General features: G+C 46.6%; 1 protein-coding gene across 3 annotated transcripts in view; it reads left to right on the top strand.

Annotated features, from left to right (window-relative positions):
* ETS1 (ETS proto-oncogene 1, transcription factor) overlaps positions 1-18,903 on the top strand; it is a 122,541-nt gene that overhangs the window by 39,697 nt on the left and 63,941 nt on the right. Inside the window, exon 1 of one of the 3 annotated variants that reach the window (XM_073320615.1) lies at positions 9,523-10,026. The exons of the other annotated variants lie outside the window; for them this stretch is intronic. Within the exon in view, the coding sequence (XP_073176716.1) occupies positions 9,945-10,026 (82 nt within the window). The 5' untranslated portion in view covers positions 9,523-9,944. Of the gene's footprint in view, positions 1-9,522; positions 10,027-18,903 lie in introns of those variants that run through there. 3 annotated transcript variants of the gene reach the window in all.

Genomic DNA, 18,903 nt, shown 5'->3' with positions numbered 1-18,903 from the left:
GGGCTGCCAAGCGGAGACAATTGGGAGGGGCGAGATTTCCAATGCGGAGAGTGCTGAGCAAGACTTTTTGAAATGAAATGCACACAGACAAAATCCTTTACTGCGAGAGTGAGGAACTCATTAGAAACAGCTCCTAAATAAGCATCTCCTTTCTGAAGGGGCAGATCTGGCAGAGGACAGATTAGGACTTTACTGGGACTGGGCCCACTCAAAACGCCAGCAGCAAACTAGTTAAGGGCCTGATCCTGCAGCTCCGTAGGTAGGCAGCTGGTGTGCCAGGAACACAGCTTGTTACACTAATCATAATCCTTAGCTTGAGCTTCCTCCATCTGCGTGTTGTGTCTCCTCAAATGTTTGATTGACATCTCTCTGGGGCAGGGACTGTCTTTCCATACTATGTGTGTACAGCACCTGGCACAGTGGGACCCGGTTACCTGATTGGAGCCTCCTGCTGCTACTCCAATAGGAAAGATGACTAACCATAATTCTCCCTCTACTGAGTCTTTCCATCAAAGCCAGTGCAAAGGTTCTCTCTCAATCTAAGTAATTACACAGCTCCCACCACTTCAGGAGCCAAGCACTTCCCAGGTACTTATGGATTGATCTTTACAACACCCCTGCAAAGCAGGAAAGTATTATTATTATTATTTATTATTCTAGTAAAGATTAGGAACTGGGACACATGGAATGATCTGCACAAGGTCACAGAAGATGTATCTGACACCACTAGGAATTGATCTTGCAACAGTTGAGTGGGGCTGGGCTGGGAAACTGTTTTCCCATCCTCTGAGAATGAGGGTTTTGAAAAATGTTCTTGTCTGGAAGCGGGATGAAAAGTCAAACTCAAAATTTTCAGGGACCAGCAAACCGGAAAAAAAAAATCAGTTCAGGTCAATTGAAATGTTTCATTCTGATTGCCGCCTTCTTTCTTTGTAACTTTTCTTAGTGTTACTTGTTAAATTTCAAAATGAAAAGTTATTTTGAAACAACCCCACCCCTGAAACGTTTTGTTTCAAAAATGTGGATACTTTTTTTCAATTTTTTTCCAAATTGGGAAAGTCATTGAAACTGACCCATTCCTGTGACCTGAAAAACAGCTCTGTGGACCCCAAAACTTGCCAACCAAAGTTGTCCAATATAAGATATTCCCTCACCGGCCTTGTCTCTCCCATTCCCTTGAACTGTTTTGGTTTCCGTGAATCAGCATTTTTCAATTAAAATACCCTTTGTCAGAAAATTCCTCAGTTGCTCTGCTCCTGAGCCCCTGACTGGTGTCTTCCCCGCGTGGCCATCCTTAGGGTGTTGAGGGATGTGCTCTAGAATTTCATTTCCTGAACCACTCATGTTCATTTTGCTCATATGTCTGAAGCATTCAACACATGCACAATTATATCTGTTTGATGGCTGCAATTTCTTAGGCTGAGTATTGTACTAGGCTGAGCTTTGGGCTTGGACTGTCTGACTGCCAATGCCCTCATGGAAACAAATTGCGGTTCTCCCGTTATCTCTCTTGGAGTGAAGTTGTTCAATAACCATGGCGAAGCCGAGAAATATGTATTCCAAATAGCTGTTTGCTGTGTGGAACATTTTTCCCTGGTTTGTCAGAGTAGTAGTAGCATGTGATTCCACTGCACATTTGGGAACAAAAATCCCAATTTCCCAGTGGGAGCGGATAACAGAGCAGATTAAATCCACAATCTGGGGTGAAGGGAGAGGCTGGGCAATGTATAGAGATGAACCCAGAATAAGAATCAGAATTTCCCTGAAGTCCAAGTGGGGTCAAACCTGGTGTTTCAGTCTAGACTCTTTTCTAGCAATACAGCATGAACATGTTCACTATTTGTTCACTGCCCGAGACCTATGGAATGCCAAAATCAAAGTTGCAAGCACAAATAAGTTCTCTGGGTCTCAGCCTGGCCCCTGTTTGTTCATATTACAAAGCTACTGAGCTTGTTGACCTACTTCACAAACGTTTGATGCTCTTGGCTCCAAAGAAGCCCAGGGCTGGACTAGCAGGGATGCTGCATATTGGACTGAGTAGACCTGAGTGTTAGTCTGTATTCACAAAAAGAAAAGGAGGACTTGTGGCACCTTAGAGACTAACCAATTTATTTGAGCATAAGCTTTCGTGAGCTACAGCTCACTTCATCGGATGCATAAAAGTGGAAAATGCAGTGAGGAGGTTTTTATACACACAGGGTGGTTATAAAGATTTCCACCTGCATAGCTCTCCAAGCAGGATAATGAATGAGTGCCAATGTGCCCCACTAATGAACTTCAGCAGAGGAGGGTTACCTTGCCAGGACACCGACTGGCTACTCAAGGTGAAACCAAAGCCAAGAGTCACCTTCCAAAGATTCCGTTTCAGTCCACTCCAGGGGACCAAAGTTGTTGCCCCCTAATGGCTGTGTGAAGATCTGTGTGAACTGAAGTGGTGGCCGGTGCATAGCTGGAGGCGTTTCACAGCCCATACCAGGACGGCACCTTTGTGAGGCATCTCGGCTGAGAAGCTAGTGAGTGGATGAATAGTGGAGGCTGTTTGTCAGAGACAGTTCCCCCAGATGGGTGACTGGGCAACAAAATGGCCGATTAAATTCAATGTTGATAAATGCAAAGTAATGCATATGGGAAAACGTAATCCCAACTATGTATATAAAATGATGAGGTCTAAATTAGCTGTTGCCACTCAAGAAAAAAGAAAAGGAGTACTTGTGGCACCTTAGAGACTAACCAATTTATTTGAGCATAAGCTTTCGTGAGCTACAGCTCACTTCATCGGATGCATACTGTGGAAAGTGTAGAAGATCTTTTTATATACACACAAAGCATGAAAAAATACCTCCTCCCACCCCACTCTCCTGCTGGTAATAGCTTATCTAAAGTGATCACTCTCCTTACAATGTGTATGATAATCAAGTTGGGCCATTTCCAGCACAAATCCAGGTTTTCTCACACCCCCCCCACCCCGATCTTGGAGTCATTGTGGATAGGTCTCTGAAAACATCCACTCAATGTGCAGCGGCAGTTAAAAAAGCAAACAGAATGTTGGGAATTATCAAGAAAGGGATAGATAATAAGACAGAAAATTTATCATATTTATCATATATAAATCCATGGTATGCCCACATCTTTAATATTGCGCTCAGATGTGGTCACCTCATCTCAAAAAAGATATATTGGAATTCAGAAAAGGGCAACAGAAGTGATTAGGGGTATGGAACGGCTGCCATATGAGGAGAGATTAATAAGATTGGGACTTTTCAGCTTGGAAGAGAGACACTAAGGGGGGATATGATAGAGGGCTATAAAATCATGACTGGTGTGGAGAAAGTAAATAAGGAAGTGTTATTTACTCCTTCTCATAACACAAGAACTAGGGGTCACCAAATGAAATCAATAGGCAGCAGGTTTAAAACAAACAAAAGGAAGTATTTCTCCACACAACACACAGTCAGTCTGTGGAATTCCTTGCCAGAGGATGTTGTGAAGGCCAAGACTATAACAAAGTTTAAAAAAGAACTAGATAAATTCATGGAGGATAGATCCATCAATGGCTGTTAGCCAGGATGGGCAGGGAAGGTGTCCCTAGTCTCTGTTTCCCATAAGCTGGGAATGGGCGACAGGGGATGGATCACTTGATGCTGCCCTGCTCTGTTCATTCCCTCTGGGGCACCTGGCATTGGCTACTGTCGGAAGACAGGATACTGGGCTAGATGGACCTTTGCTCTGACCCAGTATGGCCATTCTTATGCTCTTAGATCTGCACTGAGGGGCAATTAGGGAAAGCTTGGGTGATAACTATCATCCAGATCTTGGTTCATTGGGGACCTCCGGAGCTCAAGTATATGAGTCTTTCCAGGCTTTTAAGATAAGATGCAAGTTGCTTACATCCTCTGCGAGTCACGGACCTGTAACACACAGCAATAGTAGGTCCTGGGAGTCATGGGCCAGAGCAGTTTGAGTGCTGGAGAAGTCCCCATTTATGTGCCATGTTAGCTGATATTGGGGACTAAACTAGGGACCTCAAAACATAAGTCTCTACAGTTCAAGCTGTGGGCCCTGTCACAGACTGTGGTTCCCTGGGGATCAGGAGGAACACACAGCACATGCTGACTAATGGGTTAGACTTACCCTGCTGCTTCCTGTCTGTAAAGAAAAGACTTGGGTCACCAGGCTGCCAATCCAGCCCCATTTACCAGCATAGACCAACCATCTCTAATGCTTCCCAGCTATTACGGTGCGTGAAAGAATTTCTCATATCATTTTAAATTCCAGGAAAGGTATCTCCCTGAGGAACATGCCCAGCAGCCACTTACTTTTCCCTCTCATCGCCTTTCACCAGCTCCACACCCAGCAGCCTCCTCCCTTGCTTTTTTCCTTTCTTGGGGAGGTGACCGCTGTGCTTTCCCTCAGTGACCCTCTTGCAATAAATCCTTTCACGTCTCAGTTTCCCCTTGGAATCACGTGCCATTTGTTCCCTTTGCTCCTGATTTTTGTCTGATGCCTCTGGATATCGTTTACTTGACAGGTCATCAAACCGAGGCCCTGGCCACTTGCAGCCATTAAGAAAATCTCATTGCAATTTTGGGCCGAGCTTCAATTTGGCTAATTATGTTCTGCTATAAATATCCCCCCGTGGTTTTAATTGGCTAGGGTATTCTTAATTTCCTGTCCTTAACTGCTGCATGGTGGTGTTGTGTGCTGTTAAAACAGCTGCTGCGTTTCACCCCAGACTTGACTGCATCTCAGTGGTTGAGGGGAGGGAGTGGAAGTGATTCCTTTATGCAGTCAGTAGGACATCAGTTTGAGAATGTCCTCTCTCCTCGGCAATAAGAGAGGGAAATTTTGGAGGAGGGGAGATGAGTGGGACATTACAGCTGCATAAAATCTGGAAGTTCTCAGAATGGCTATTTTCAGACTGCAGTTTGGCTCTGCCAAATTGAAAGGGCCAGAACCAGAAAGACATGCTGGGAAGAGCAGTATTGTTAACCCCAAGTCACGAATGAGGCCCCAATCTGTGACACCTTTCACTAACACTAAATTCCTTTACTGTTGTTATTATGTAAAACAAACAAAACGAAACAAAGGCCTCACTGGGAACAAGGGGACTTTATTGTCTGCCCTTTCTTTGTTCCAAAGGACTGAGAAGCAACTGGGTTCCACTGTAGAAGGAGGGCAAATGGTTATCTCTGAACAACAGCAGAATCTTTTAAACTTATCAGTGAGAAGAGGGCCGTTCTCAACATCTCAGCTGCGAGATCATGTCCTCCTCTGTAGGAGAGAAGCTTAATGGTGATGAACATTCAGTAATGAGAGAGCATGGAAAGAAAGGGGGAATCTTGAATGTTCAAGAGGAAAGATTTTTCTAATGTTTGCAAACAGGAATTGCTCTGGCAAGCGCTGAGGCTAACTTGAATGCAAATGGGAGGACTTGAATGCAAATGGTCACATCCCAGCTGAAGAAACTACTCAGTGGACTTTTTCCATGCCTTCCCAAACACACACAGCCCTTGAGTGTCTCAGCTGGAGTTCAGAGTCAGGGCTTTCATGTCTCAAGCTCTGAAATGAGTCCAAATTAAGGCAGCAATGAGGCTGTTGTTGCTGGTCTGAAAGAGAGAGGCTGGACTACTAGGAATTCTCTAGCTGCAGCCTCCCAGATGTTCCCTTCTCTCCTGATCTTGTGGGTTCTCCTACCAATACCGTCTCCAGCCTCTGGTTTTCCAGAATTTGTGGTTGGATTTTAGTGCCTCCTTTTTCATCCCTGGAGCAGTGAAGTGAAACAGAAGGTTGGAGGAGCAAGAAGCTACTACAATCATGTTGGGACCTCATCTCGTTTGTTTGGCTGGGCCAGAACGTAGTGGGGAGTCCAAGAATCTGTGCGTATACCGACATATACTTCCTAAGAAAAACCTCTTTATTGCATTTGACCAGAAGGGAAGATGCTCGCTTCAGGTGCTCGGGATCCCAGCCAGTCCATGGAATTTTATCACTTGAAGTAGGATTATTGCCCCATGGGACTAGGGCTTGACTACGGGAGATGAGGGCTTTGGCCCCTCTGGCAGAGTTTTTTAATTCTCCTGCCTGTCATTACAGCACTCTGCATATCCCACTGGCTGACCCTTCCACGCTCCCTCCTAGGTACGTTCTCATGGATGATGTTGACAGCCCATCCCCATCAGCCAACCACTGGGGCAAGACTCTGAGCATGTCTCATCTTGTAGCATGTGTCATCTTGTTTCATTCTGAGGATTGTGGTTTGCTGCAGGAGGCTGGGGCTCAATGTGAAGAGCCTGGATTATCGAACGCCTCTGAATGGTTGGGTCATTTTAATACTGTGGGGACCACAGGTGCATTTTGATGGCTTCATCATTACAGCCAAAAATCTGCAGCCAGCTATGTAATCGGTCTTCCCCTCCCACAGCGTGCCATTCCCCATAGCAAATTACAGCATGCATGTATATATGCTCACACATGCATAGTCCTTGAGGTTACAGCATTCCTGGGAAACATAGGAAGGGAAAGATTATCGGCCTGTGTAAATTGCATCATGTTTCCCTTCCCAAGTCTGCGCTGGAACAAGTCCGACAGAAGGGCAGCTGTTTCTTTTGCATCAGCTTTTGATTTTGAACTGGAAAGGTTCTGCTCTAACCTCGTCCTTTCTTTGTTACTCATCTCCACTTTTGTCTCTCTCCCTGTTTCCCAGTCATACCAGGAGAAGAGCAAAAATAAAATAAAAATCTGTGAAGAGAGCAAAAGGGAAATACAAGCCCTCAGCACAGCATCTCATTAACAGAGGAACAGGGTGAAATAAGAACCGTGTACTGCTATTGATCATGCTTTTTCAGATTCAGATTTCCAGTTTTATTGCTGCATTAGATACCGAAGAAGAATGCTTATCACTTATGCACAGCTTTTCATGGGCAGGTCTCAAAGCACTTTTGAAAAGTGGGTAGGAATTAGTATCCCTGTGGGGAAACTGAGGCAGTGACTGACCTTTTCTGAGCTCATGCAGTGGATCAGTGGCTGAGCTGGGAATAGAATCCAGGAGCCTGGTTCTCATTTTGCTAGAGTTCCACGGCTAGAGTAGGGTAAAGGGGATTTAGGTGCCTAAAGACGGGCGCTTGGTAAGATTTTTTTGAAAAGCACTGAAGTGGATTATGTGCCTAACGCTGGATCTGCAAAGGGACTTGGGCATGGCGATGCTAAGCCATAGTTCGGGTGTGGTCGGTGTGCCGTGGTATCGGCCCCCTCGGCATGCCTAGTATGAGAATCCTGCCAAGGCTTCGGTGTGAAGTAGGATGCCAAATAGCTCAGTAGTGTCCGAACACAGGCAGTTTTGCCCGTGCCCACAGGCAGAAGCTTGGGTGCCTACAGGACTTTACCAGCAGACGCTTCAGAGCAATGGGAATTTAGGCACCTATGGGTTTGGGCCACAGCTGAGTGGAGGTTTTGAGTGGTGCCTAAATCTTTTTGTGGTTCTACCCTTTAAGTTTAATTGAATGTCAGTGGGAGTCAGGAGCCTAACTTGTTTCAGCACTCTGTGCCTGTCTGCTTCTTTAGGCACCTAAATAGATGGAAGATTTGGGGATTAGTGAGAATCAAGCCCCATGGCTCCTGACTCCTTGTTATTCAACCCCACTGCCTCCTAAGCCACATGGCTCTTTCCTCTAGAAATGTGCTCTAGGTCAATGGTAAAACTACCACTAGGGACAACTAGAAATAGCCCTGAGCGACAACGTTTGTATCTGCATCTAGACATAGGTAAGCTTTGGCGATGAGGCGAGTCTATTCAGATTCTTATACCTGTTAGGAATCGGGATTTTGGTTCATCCCTTCCTAGATAATAGAGCTAGCCATGCAATTTGGATCCAAACTGCCTCCTGTTTCTGTGGTGTTCAGATCTGGAATGGAGAATTCAGCCCATCTCTGAGTAAAAGGATCCAGTCTCTCTCAGCATATAACAGAGACTGTTAGCTTTTGAGAGTGAGAACCACAACGGCAGGTTGCTAAGGACATTTGTTTTGGTCTTTTTTACACTTATACCGGTAAATTGACATCTCTGAGTCATAAGCTCCTTTCTTGCTCTGCCGTTTGTGGTCTGAAGTTTTTGCTACCTATAAAACATACTGTATTTTATGTGAAAACCAAGATTCTTCTCTTCAGTTAAGTTCACGACACAGTGGTATGATATTGATCTCACATCTTTATAGCACCTTTCAAGCCCCTTTACAAACCAGTTGTGCAAACTAGAGCTGTACTAAATAACTTCCAACCATTCCAGGCATTCATGCCCACACATGCGTGTGTGCACATGCACTTTCTCTCTCTCTTCCTGCCTTTCTCTCCCCTCCCCATGCACACACAAACAAACCCCAGAATGCACATACATTTCCCCCTCCCCCGCACACACACAATCCCATCAGCATGCATGCACTTCCTTGAGCATACATGCCACACAGATACCCAATGAATGCAGCCACTTCTGGTGTGGCATGCATCAGGCTGCATAACTGTGCACAGCAACTCTTGACAGTTCAGGTGAGGGAGTGAACAGTACCAGGAGGAAAGCAGATGTCTTGGATTCGACAAGAATTCGACATCTTGGATAATCAAGTGTCTCCATGGGGTAGCTTGCCATGACAAGTTGTGTTTTCTCATTGAGTCCTAGTCGAAGATTCCTAGTGCTGGTTTTTTAATGAATACATGTCTTTTTGTTCAGTTTTTAGCTGTGAACAGATGCTCTAGGTGACAGAAAGCTCTATGAAGGCATGTAGCTATGCAGTTATCTCCTAGCTGGGCCTGAGCCATAGCCCACTGAAGTCAATGGAGAGTCTCTTCATTGACTTCAATGGGCTTTGGCTCAAACAGCGCTGTGTATAGCTGAGTCCAAACTGTGGTATCATCCTGCCGTAGTCTTATTTGCTTATTTTTATCCATCCCGCCTAGAAAAGTCCTATAGGATTTCATGGAGCATGATAGGGATAGGATGGCTTAATTGCTCTACAGAATGGCGCTCGTTCTCTATTCAATTCTTTCTAGGTTTTCAGAGTAAATTCTGTAGCATTTTAGTGGGGAGCAGCCCAATTAAATTCGATAGGACATTTTCCTGGGACCTTCCCCTCCAACCCCACCCATGAGAAGGCGCCTGGAACTTTCTCTCCAGCCAGCTCCTAGATGGGACTTGTTTTCCCTCCAGCAATAGGTGGATAGGGCATGGGACCTTCTCCCCACTCACCTTAATGGGACAGGCATGGGGACTTTCCCTCTCCACACACCCTATCTATGGGGCATGGGACTTTACTGGAATATGGGGTCTTCCCCCCCCAGCCGGACCCTCTAGTTGGGCAGGGAACTCCCCTTTCCTCCATCGGCCGGGTGGGGCAGGGTCCCTCTCCATTGTGGAGGGGCTGGTGCGCCCTGCCCTCTGCAAGGCGCCCGGAACCGTGCGCGCCTCTCTGGGCTTTGGAGGCCGGCTGGGCGGAGGAAGCCGGGTCCCTCCCCCGGCCGCTGTCACCGAAGCTGAGCCCGGCCCATCTCCCTCCCCTTCCCTGCAGCCCGGAGCTCCTCACCCCAACCGCTTCCCGCTGGGCTAGGGGTGAGGGGCGGGGAGGGGGGGGGCGACTCAGCTGCGGCGGCTGTGAGAAGATCCGCCCTAGAAGAATAAGAGCGAGGGAGTGCGGAAGGCAGCGAAAGGAGAGATACCGACCCCGTCGGGCCGAGGAGGAGGAGAAGGGCCAGGCTGAGCGTGGGACCGGGGAAGGAGGGAGGGGAGGAGAGACGCTCCCCCTTCTTCTCCAAGCGCCCAACTTTGCGCCAGGCAGGCAGGGGCGCACAGCACCCTTCCCAGTAGGGGGGCCCGGGAATCCAGGCACCAACCTCTCCTCCCCCTACCCCCTGGACAGTGACTATTTCCAAATAAATCCGAGGGAAGCCGGGAGCGAACCATGAAGGCGGCGGTGGACTTGAAACCCACCCTGACCATCATCAAAACTGAGAAGGTGGATGTGGATTTCTTCCCTTCCCCGGGTAAGCTTGCCGGCGGCTGCCTCCCACCCCCACCGGAGCTAGGAGCGGGGGTGTCTGTGGCGAGGGAGGGGGGTAAGTTTCACGGCTGGATCCTTGCTCTTGGAGGCGGGGTGGGGTGGGGTGGGGTGGGGTGGGTTAATATATTGTATCTGGTCTGTGCGCTCTGATCCTGGCTCTGGTTAGTACTTTTCAGGGCTGCAGCCTTAGGTCTGTGATCTTGGCTTTTTTTTTTTTTTTTGGGGGGGGGGGGGGGACACGGGGTTAATTTCACTGCTGGAGCCTTTGGTCGCTGATTCGGGATCTCTGGTGCTTGGGATTCCTTTCACTGCTGGATCTGTGCCGGGAGATGCCTCGCCTGCACTGTGGGACCACTGGGCCTGGGAAGGCGATCCCAGGGGCATGTTGTCGCGGCAGTCGGTCTCTAGCTGAAGTTCATTGGGAGGGTTGGCTGCGGCTCTGTTGCATTGCGGCCCCTTAGGATCTGTTTGACCAGGTTCTAAGATTCTTGTCCCCTGGGATTCATGAGAATCTTTCCCCTCGGTGCAGTTTATTTTTGCAGCTGTTCTTTTAGGAGGTGGGAGATGGGGGTAAAATATTTGCCTTGCGAGTTTTGCAAAATGTGTGGGCTGAAATTGTAACCACCCCTCCACTTCCCCCCTCCCCCCCAACTTTTATTGTAACGGGATTTGCTGCAGGCGACCTCTTCCCTTTCCCCTCCCTCCCTCGTAACTCCCTGTATACAAGAATCCAGAAACGCATTTAGGGAAGATGGGGATAAAGCAACATGCTCTGATCTCGGATCAGTTGTAAGACTGTTTTATTGCCGACACGAATGCTTCTCTCACGTGGTTCTCCCTTCTCTAGATGGTTTGTTCTACTTAGCGAGGGACAACTGACTAAGGAGAGATTTGGAGAAGGGGAAGAAGCTTTGATGACTTTTACACAGAGAAACCACCTCTCTCCCTCATTCAAATATTCGAGCGGTTGTATTACTGAGGCAGTTCTTAGTGCCTCACACAAGATCCTGGAAATATCTTGTGCCTACCAAACCCCGAGCCTAGCATGTGGGCCCATCAGCAGACCTGTTAAACATTTAAACCAGCGAGCATTGCTGCGGCTGTTGCTTCTCTCTCTTTCCCTGGAGAATGTGTGTGTTGGGAGGGGAGCTGATGTTATCTTGAGAGGGTGTTTCAGTAACATGTTGCTCTGTGTTTATTGTTACCCGCTATAAGCTGAGCTACTGCTTTCTGTGGTTAACACTAATAGTTCAGTCTCTGCCATAATAAGGGCTGCTGTTCTCAGTCTAACCTCATTTAACTTGCCTGTCTGTCCCCCAACGCTCAAGTAACTTCCATTTCAGCTTTTGCTGGGGGAGAGTGTAGGTCTTCAATCATGAAAGGGCCTGTGGCAAAAACTTTTCCATCTAGGTCCAAAGACTGGGGTAAGCTCAGCCCCATAGCTCCTCTCCATTGCTAGAGTAGTGGCAAGATCTCCCGTTGACTGAAATTGGCGTCTCTGGCTTTTGTAGGGTACCAGTGTAATGAATAAATAAACCAGTCGGAGAGTTCTGCATTTCTTGGTCAATTATTGAGTTTCTAGGAAATCCAGTCTGGGCTCTGTTCCTGCCAGTTGACGTGCTTTCAGACTGCATGTGGGAAATGAAGTGACAGCTGACAGCAGAAATACAAGGGGCCAGCAATGGATTAGTGGTTAGCATACCAGCTTGTAGTTTATCTCTGCATCAGATCAGCTTGTCTGGAGATAGCTACCATAAATCAATACATGTTTAGGTTGCACAACGTCACATGTAAGTGCAGGCATCCATGTATATGCAGCCTGATTATTCAAAGGCAACTTCAGTGGAAATTTGCAGATGCTCAGCACCTCTGGCAATCAGACCAGTGATGTTTATGGCCCTGTAATGTTGTGACACTGGGTACAAATCTCAAAAGCACCTAAGTCCCATTTTCAGAAGTAATTTAGGCACTTAAGGGTCTAAGTTTAATTGAAAGCTCCTAATGGCTAGAGTTTTAAAGGTATTTAAGCATCGAAAGATGCAGATAAGCACCTAGTGGAATTTTCAGAAGTGGTGACGCAGGTTTGGCGCCTAATTTCTACTGATTTCGGTGGGACTTCGGCCCTCTTTTGAAAATCCCAATCTGCATCTTTAGGTGCCTAAAAACATTTAAAAGTCTGGCCCGGCGTCACCTTTGACATTGTTAGCCATTTATGCCTACTTCTGCAAGCTCTGGTTAGGAGAATGTTAAACAAAAGATTATTCCCATGTTTAAGGAACAAGGTTACTTTGTCTGCAAGATAAAGGCAGGGAGATATGATGAGCAGAAGTATCTGAATTTACTGGGGATATTTGTATGGAGGGACTGGGGGATTTATTTTGTCTCTCTACCCATACTAAGGTGTCTGTTTAAATTTTAACATCTCCTGGCACTAGCCAGTGACAGGCTTCTTTGCCATTTGCCCAATTCTGCTCTGCACCCATTCAATAGTTTTGGGATTGATGGAGTTCCATGCAGGTAAGGTGAGAGCAGAATTCTGCCCTGCTCAGGTTGTCTGGTGCTGTTTGGAAAGAGAACTTTTTTCCCATAGGTTCTATTAAGCTGAGTGGCTTTTCTGTACATTAACAAGCCCATTAAAGTTTAAACCTGATTCTTCCTGTGCATTTGCGGACTGCAGGCATTTTTTTAACAGCTGACCCCAAGTACAAACTTCGGCCGAAAGAACACTAAAAAATTAGACTACTTCCTATTGTGTGTAGTTCCCGTTGCTTCTGTTTTGGTGGTTGTACTATTCCTGTGAGCCAAAGTCAGTGTTGTCAATTAGGCGGCTTAACCCTCCCCCTACCCCCCCACAACTTTTAAAAGAAAAGTTGAAACTTTCCTTCCTGTAGTTTAATGAATGTCAAGATCATGGGGTGGGGCTCGGGACTGCCGTCTCTGGAAGCTGATGGTGCTCTGTCCGATGAACCTTAGACTCCCTCCGAGGCTGCCAGCAAAGGTGACAGTGTTTTGGGATACGGATGCTTGCCTCACTAGGAATGGATGGAGACCAGCAACTCCTTTCCAATAGGACAACGAACACCGATAGTGTCAACTTTTGGTCACTGCTGAACAAGGTATCAGTCCCTGACCCATCTAGTCTTCCTTCCTGATGTTTTTGCCTTCTGTGAGTCACCCTGTTATCTGACGGCTTAATTGTATACAGTGAGAATTGCTGCAGTCTTAGTTTATTTCAGTGCATCAACAGTGTTGAATATGCCAGGTGCCTGATGCTCTTGTAAAACAATGAAGATGCATGGGCTGGGCTGATAGCCCGGTAAAGCTCTTCCCACCTCTCACTTCCTCTCTCCCTTCCCCTGGAATAAAATCTTGCTCCCCTGTTCAACCCACCTTCATTCAGGAAAGTTAGATGGGACGTGTAGCACACCCAGACATTTTAAAAGTAATGTGGGTTGCCTTTGACCAAGGGGTGCAAAGTTGTATGAAACTTTCCAAAATGAGATCCAGGCCTTGTTGCCAACATGTGTGTGTGAGATGAGAAGTTGACTCAGATACCAGGGTGATGGGCATCTGTATAAGAACCTAGTTAGATAGGTAGATGTTGCATGTTAAGTGGGTTATCAGAGTAATAATTTAATACATGGTTTGAATGTACAGTAGAACCAGGTTAAATTCCAAATCCCTAACTAGCCTGCAGGGTGTACTTGGCAGGGCAAAGTTTGCCAGACATTCTATAAAAGGTGGGACACAGCTAACCAGTTTTTTTTTAAAAATAATATTGAAATTGGTAAACCCTGCCCTAGGTGCATCCCTCTACATGCAGCAGCTCTGCAAACGCTGACCTGGCCTCTGTGGTTAGAGTAAAAAAGCCACTTGGCAGCCCTGGCTGAAAGCTGGGGACGTGTATTGGAACTCAGAGAGGAGTTCATTTCTCCCTAATGAACTCTGTGACTTGTTGCCCTTGGGGTTTTCCACAGGTGACCGAGCAGCAAGACAATAGAACATTAAAATGGGGAGAGATTGTGGCCTGATTCTCCTCCTGCTCTTCCCAGTTTGAGGTGGGTGTTGTGCTGAGTGGACTTGCTCCTCATTTACACCAGAAGAAGAATCCATCTCTTTGTGGGCGGTGTAACAAACACTGTGTGGGAGCGCTGTCATGACATTATTTCTCATGCATATTCCCGAGTCCTGTAACCTTGAGACTCATTATTTCCACTGGATCACGCAGGGGTGGCATCTTCATGATAGATTTTTATCTGGGAGAGCCCTTCACCTGGTTTATAGGGTAGGGATGAGATGGGCTCAGGTTCTTCAGCAAGATTACGGTTAGGAAAGGGGAAGTGGAACGCTTCTATGTGGTATCTAATCCAGTGCAACATGTGAGGGGGCTTTGATCATCAGCATTTGGACATGGGGCCAAGATGCATCAAGTGGCTTAACTCTTCACTGGCAGGGTCGCTTCCTTCTGTTCTCCCCTCTTTAAAGGCAAAAGCAATCTAGTGACCTAGCCAAGTAATTCAGGGGCTTTCCAAATGAAGGAAATCCTCCCGTGAGCGCACATGTGCTATGCATGTCTACACTGCCTTCTCTAGCAGGATCTCAGGGTGCTTTGAAAGTATGAATGAATGGACCTTCACAACACCCCAGAGTTTAGTGTTCTGATCGCTATTTCCCAGGTGGGGAAACTGAGGCACAGCAAAGCGACAGTGATTTGGTGGTGCAGAGAGTCTGCGGCAGGGCTGTGAATAGAAACAGGGAGGTCTGGCCACCAGGCCTGTTGCCTACAAGACCATCTTTCATCCCTTGTAAAATGCAATGTTTACCCTGCTTCCTCTAGCAAGTGTAACAGGAACACCTTCACGCACAGGGCCTGCTACGTGCACTCTGAGGCTAGGGCAGGTGAATAAGCGGGGCAGTCTCATTCAAGGGGAGCCATCTGACTGGCCTAAGGGAAGAACACTGGCATTGCTGTAGCTACTCAGAAGAAAGCTATTCCTGAATTGCTCTTTAGGCCTGCGGAACTTTTTTCCATCCACTTACCACTCCTGCAGAAATAAAAGGTGTGGAGGGAGGGAGGGGAAAAGATGGGGCTTGAGGGTCCAGATCATTGGCTATGATCAGGCAGTGCACCGTAGGGTCTTGGATGTACTCCAGAATCTTAAGCACTGGCTGCATTCCCTTCAATGCACATCGCAGCAGAATCTGGGAACTAAAGGTACCTGCTCCAGAACTGGGAGCATCCCTTGGGAGGAGGCAATTGCTCAGATAGATGAGCGGGTGGGTAGGTGGGAGGAAGGGAGGAGGGGCAATAACTTTAGGGGAAGGGAGCAGATTTTCTTGCCCCACAGGCTGCTAACAAAGTCAGACCTGGTTCCACATCATATACTCCTGTCATCCTTGGGCAGGGCTGTCCCATTGGGCTGCTCTCTGGATCCACAGCATCCTTTGTTTCCCTACTGATTTTAAGGGACTTTTTCTTTTTGGTCTTCTACCTCCTACTTACAACATCTTTCATCCCCATGCACTGTACTGATCACCAGTGCTCAAATGCAGCCACCAATAGGGATGAAGCACCGTCATGGTCTCTTTGCTTCTAGTTATTCTATGACAATTTCCTTATTATACCTTGGTATTATTATTTGTATTATAATAGTGCCTAAGGAGCCCAATTGAGACGAGGACCCCATTGTGCTAGGTGCTGTCCGCACACATAATGAGAGACTTGTCTTTGCCCTGAAGAACATGCACTATAAGCCAACAAAAGGTGGGCAAAGAAACAGTGGTGGTGACTTTTCTGAGGTCACACAGCAGAGGCAGGATTAGAACTCGGGTCTCCTGACAGATAGGCCAATGAACTACTCGCTATACAGCACTGCCAGAAATAAAAGGACCTGTGGATAATGGTATTTGCAAATGATCAGCAGGTGAAGGTATTCGCTCCAGAAGTGCATTGCAAATTGTCTCCTTATGGTACTGTGCGAATAAGTAGCAGCAGTGACATGTGGTGTCTTGACTCATTAGTAATAATTTAATATTACATATCTATCATGTAAGGTAGTTTGGGGTGGCAGTAGCTACCAGTGAAGTGCTTCACTATTGTATACAAGAGAGGCTCCGTAGCATCAGGTTTAGCTCTTACCTTACCATAATGTGGTCTTGGGACTGGAAACATGAGAGGACTTTGGCCTAGGTTTTTAAAGGTATTCAGGTACCTAAAGATGCAAATAGAGACAATTTTTAAAAGTGCCAAAGCAGGTTAGATGCCTGACTCCCATTGGATAGTTTGATTATGTTTTCTCTGTGTTGCAATTTATTTAACTGTAAAACATCTGTCTGCAAAGGAGAACGGCAGTCAAAAGGATTGTAATGTGGGAGACACCATGTGAAATGATGTTTGTACTTTATTTCTTGTCCTTCATTTAAATAGTTACCTAGAATAATAGGGCATATTTTGCTTTAGGGAAAACAGAACAATATTTCCGGTCCAGGGGAGCAAAACCAACCTTCCGTTCTTGCACTTGGCAATGCTTTATGTCAGAGAACTCAGATAAACCATGTAATATCTGTGCAATTACAATGTAATTACATGGAGCATCCTCCAATTTGCCATGCCATTTCCATGTGCTGTATGTAGATGGACAAACTTTATAAAATAAAGGACGAATAAAGTATCATTTTGGTCTGTTGCTTTTCAGCTCTCCACGGAGAGAGAGTGTTTGCAGTCAAGTTTCAAGTTTCATGACAGGCATTGCACGCTGATAGCTGACTGCTGGCGGTTATACAGCAAAGTAGCTGGGGTTTGCATGTTCTCTGCCTGGAATAGGACAGGCTGATATTTACAAGGAAACCAGCTAAAAGAAATGTTTCTGTAAAAGACTAACTGTCACTCTGATCTGGCAGATCTGCTTTCCATCGTCAGGCTTGGTACAAACCAGTACTCAAGTATAGCAAGACAACTATATTACATGAGAAAAGATGCTCACATGTGTAGTGCAGGCATCTGTAAACCACTTCTGTGTCTGTCTCACTGGTCCAAGAGAAAAACCCTCTTGCCTGAATTGGGGCAAATTTGTCACAGGATTGTAAGGATCCCAAATCCAAGGCAATGCATATTTTTAAAAGGTTCCTCACTGCATTGGCCAGCAGTTCACTCAGACTAGTTTATTCTACTTCAAATACCTTATCTAAGAAGATATAGTGTTATTATGGCAAGTGATTGCCCTCCTCCTGCCCATGGCAATTCAGAAGGGCAATTCAAAGTTAGCACTGTTGTTAAAATTGCCTGGATGAACTGCTGTGCTACAGGAGAGGACCAAAATCTCCATAGTTGTACCAGTTTGGCTGCTTGCAAGACAACTGTCCAACATTCCTTATACCTGGGAACAGAATCGCTTGCCACTGATATTCCAGAATTTTAGATGCCTTGGGATCCAATCCTGCTTGCACTGATATCCGTGAACAGACTCCATTTATTTAGGCACCAGCCCTTACTCAGAGCAGTTAAGTTAAAATCCAGCCCCAAGGGCATGTTCCTAGGGATTGATATGGCCCCCATTGGCTCAGTATCTGAGCACCTCCCAGTCTGGAAGGGATTTATCTTCACAACACCCGTGTGAGGTAGGGCAGTGCTGTTCTTGCCCAGATCCTCAAAGGTATTTAGGTGCCTATCTCCCATTGAAATCTTTAATTCTAAATACCTTTAAAGAACTGGGCCTCAGCCTCTTTGTGCCTCAGTTTCCCAACTGTAAAATTGAACCTGAGTCTCCCGAGACCTCCATTAATGCACTAACCATTGGACCACCCTTCCTCCAGCTCTGTCTGCTTTACAAGTCAGAAGATAACTCCCCCACCAACCATCAAACTTTCAGCTCTGCAAGTGCTGCCTGGGATCTGAAAGCCAAGCTGTGGGTCCCATTTACCTTCACGGATACAGATCCAACAGCCAGAATTTCAGAGGAAAGCTCTGCTGCTGGAGACAGAATGGCAGAGCCCCACTTTCCTCCGGCCGTTTCTGTCTTGCTCAGACAGCTACTCAGGGAGCAGGTGTGCGCTGAGTAAGAACATACCTCTTTTAAAACCAGCAGAGTTTTCTGACTCACACTCACATCACACTAATGGTGTCCTCCATTCTCAATAGGTTGGATGCTACTGAAGGGCTAAGGCGGAGCATGAGCAGCCTGGGTGTCAGTCTCAGGGTTGGTGGAAGAGGAACCTTTGGGGTTTTTTTTTCTTCACCACTTTGCCTGGATTTTTGTGTTTCTTTGTGCAGCCAGATGGGCAGAGGTCTGGTTTAAAGAAAATATATTCTAGCTTATTGAGCTGCAGGGAGGTGGCTTAGGGAGCTAAGCATCTGGTTTGCTGAACCTCCCTATCTTGAAACTACAGGTGTGAGTTCTCCCAGAGGCATTCTAGCCTTTTATTGTTCTGAGCTAGCCAGTTGGAGTTCCAGGTGTACTGGGTCATCAGCAGGGTTTGAACCATGAACCTGTGGCATGGACCTGAACCACCTGAGCAAGTGAAAGAACTCCTTTAACCGCTAGTAGTAGTAGTAGTCTCTTATCCTCTGGTGGACCAGCCACTAGGGTGGCACCTATCCTATACTCATCTGGTGTGAACCGCATGGAGTTTACTATGTTTGGCTTTTTGTGGCAAGGCCTTAAAAGCTGAGCTCCTGCCTGCTCATCATCAGTATTACAGATCCCATGGTCCTTTTGCAAAGGGATCGACCCCACCATCCTTGGAGTGCATTTTCCATCCATCCCACTGCTGTCACAGTGTGCTCTGTGACATCTGTTTGCTTTCCCCCACCCCAGAAGTGGCTGCATTTCAGTTATGGTCCTTAACATCAGCCTCTTTTGGT

The sequence above is a fragment of the Lepidochelys kempii genome, chromosome 22, assembly GCF_965140265.1.
Source record: "Lepidochelys kempii isolate rLepKem1 chromosome 22, rLepKem1.hap2, whole genome shotgun sequence".
In the NCBI taxonomy this organism is placed as follows: domain Eukaryota; kingdom Metazoa; phylum Chordata; order Testudines; family Cheloniidae; genus Lepidochelys; species Lepidochelys kempii.
The sequence above is the reverse complement of the archived record's forward strand: the minus strand, read 5'-3'. Positions and strand labels throughout refer to the sequence as shown.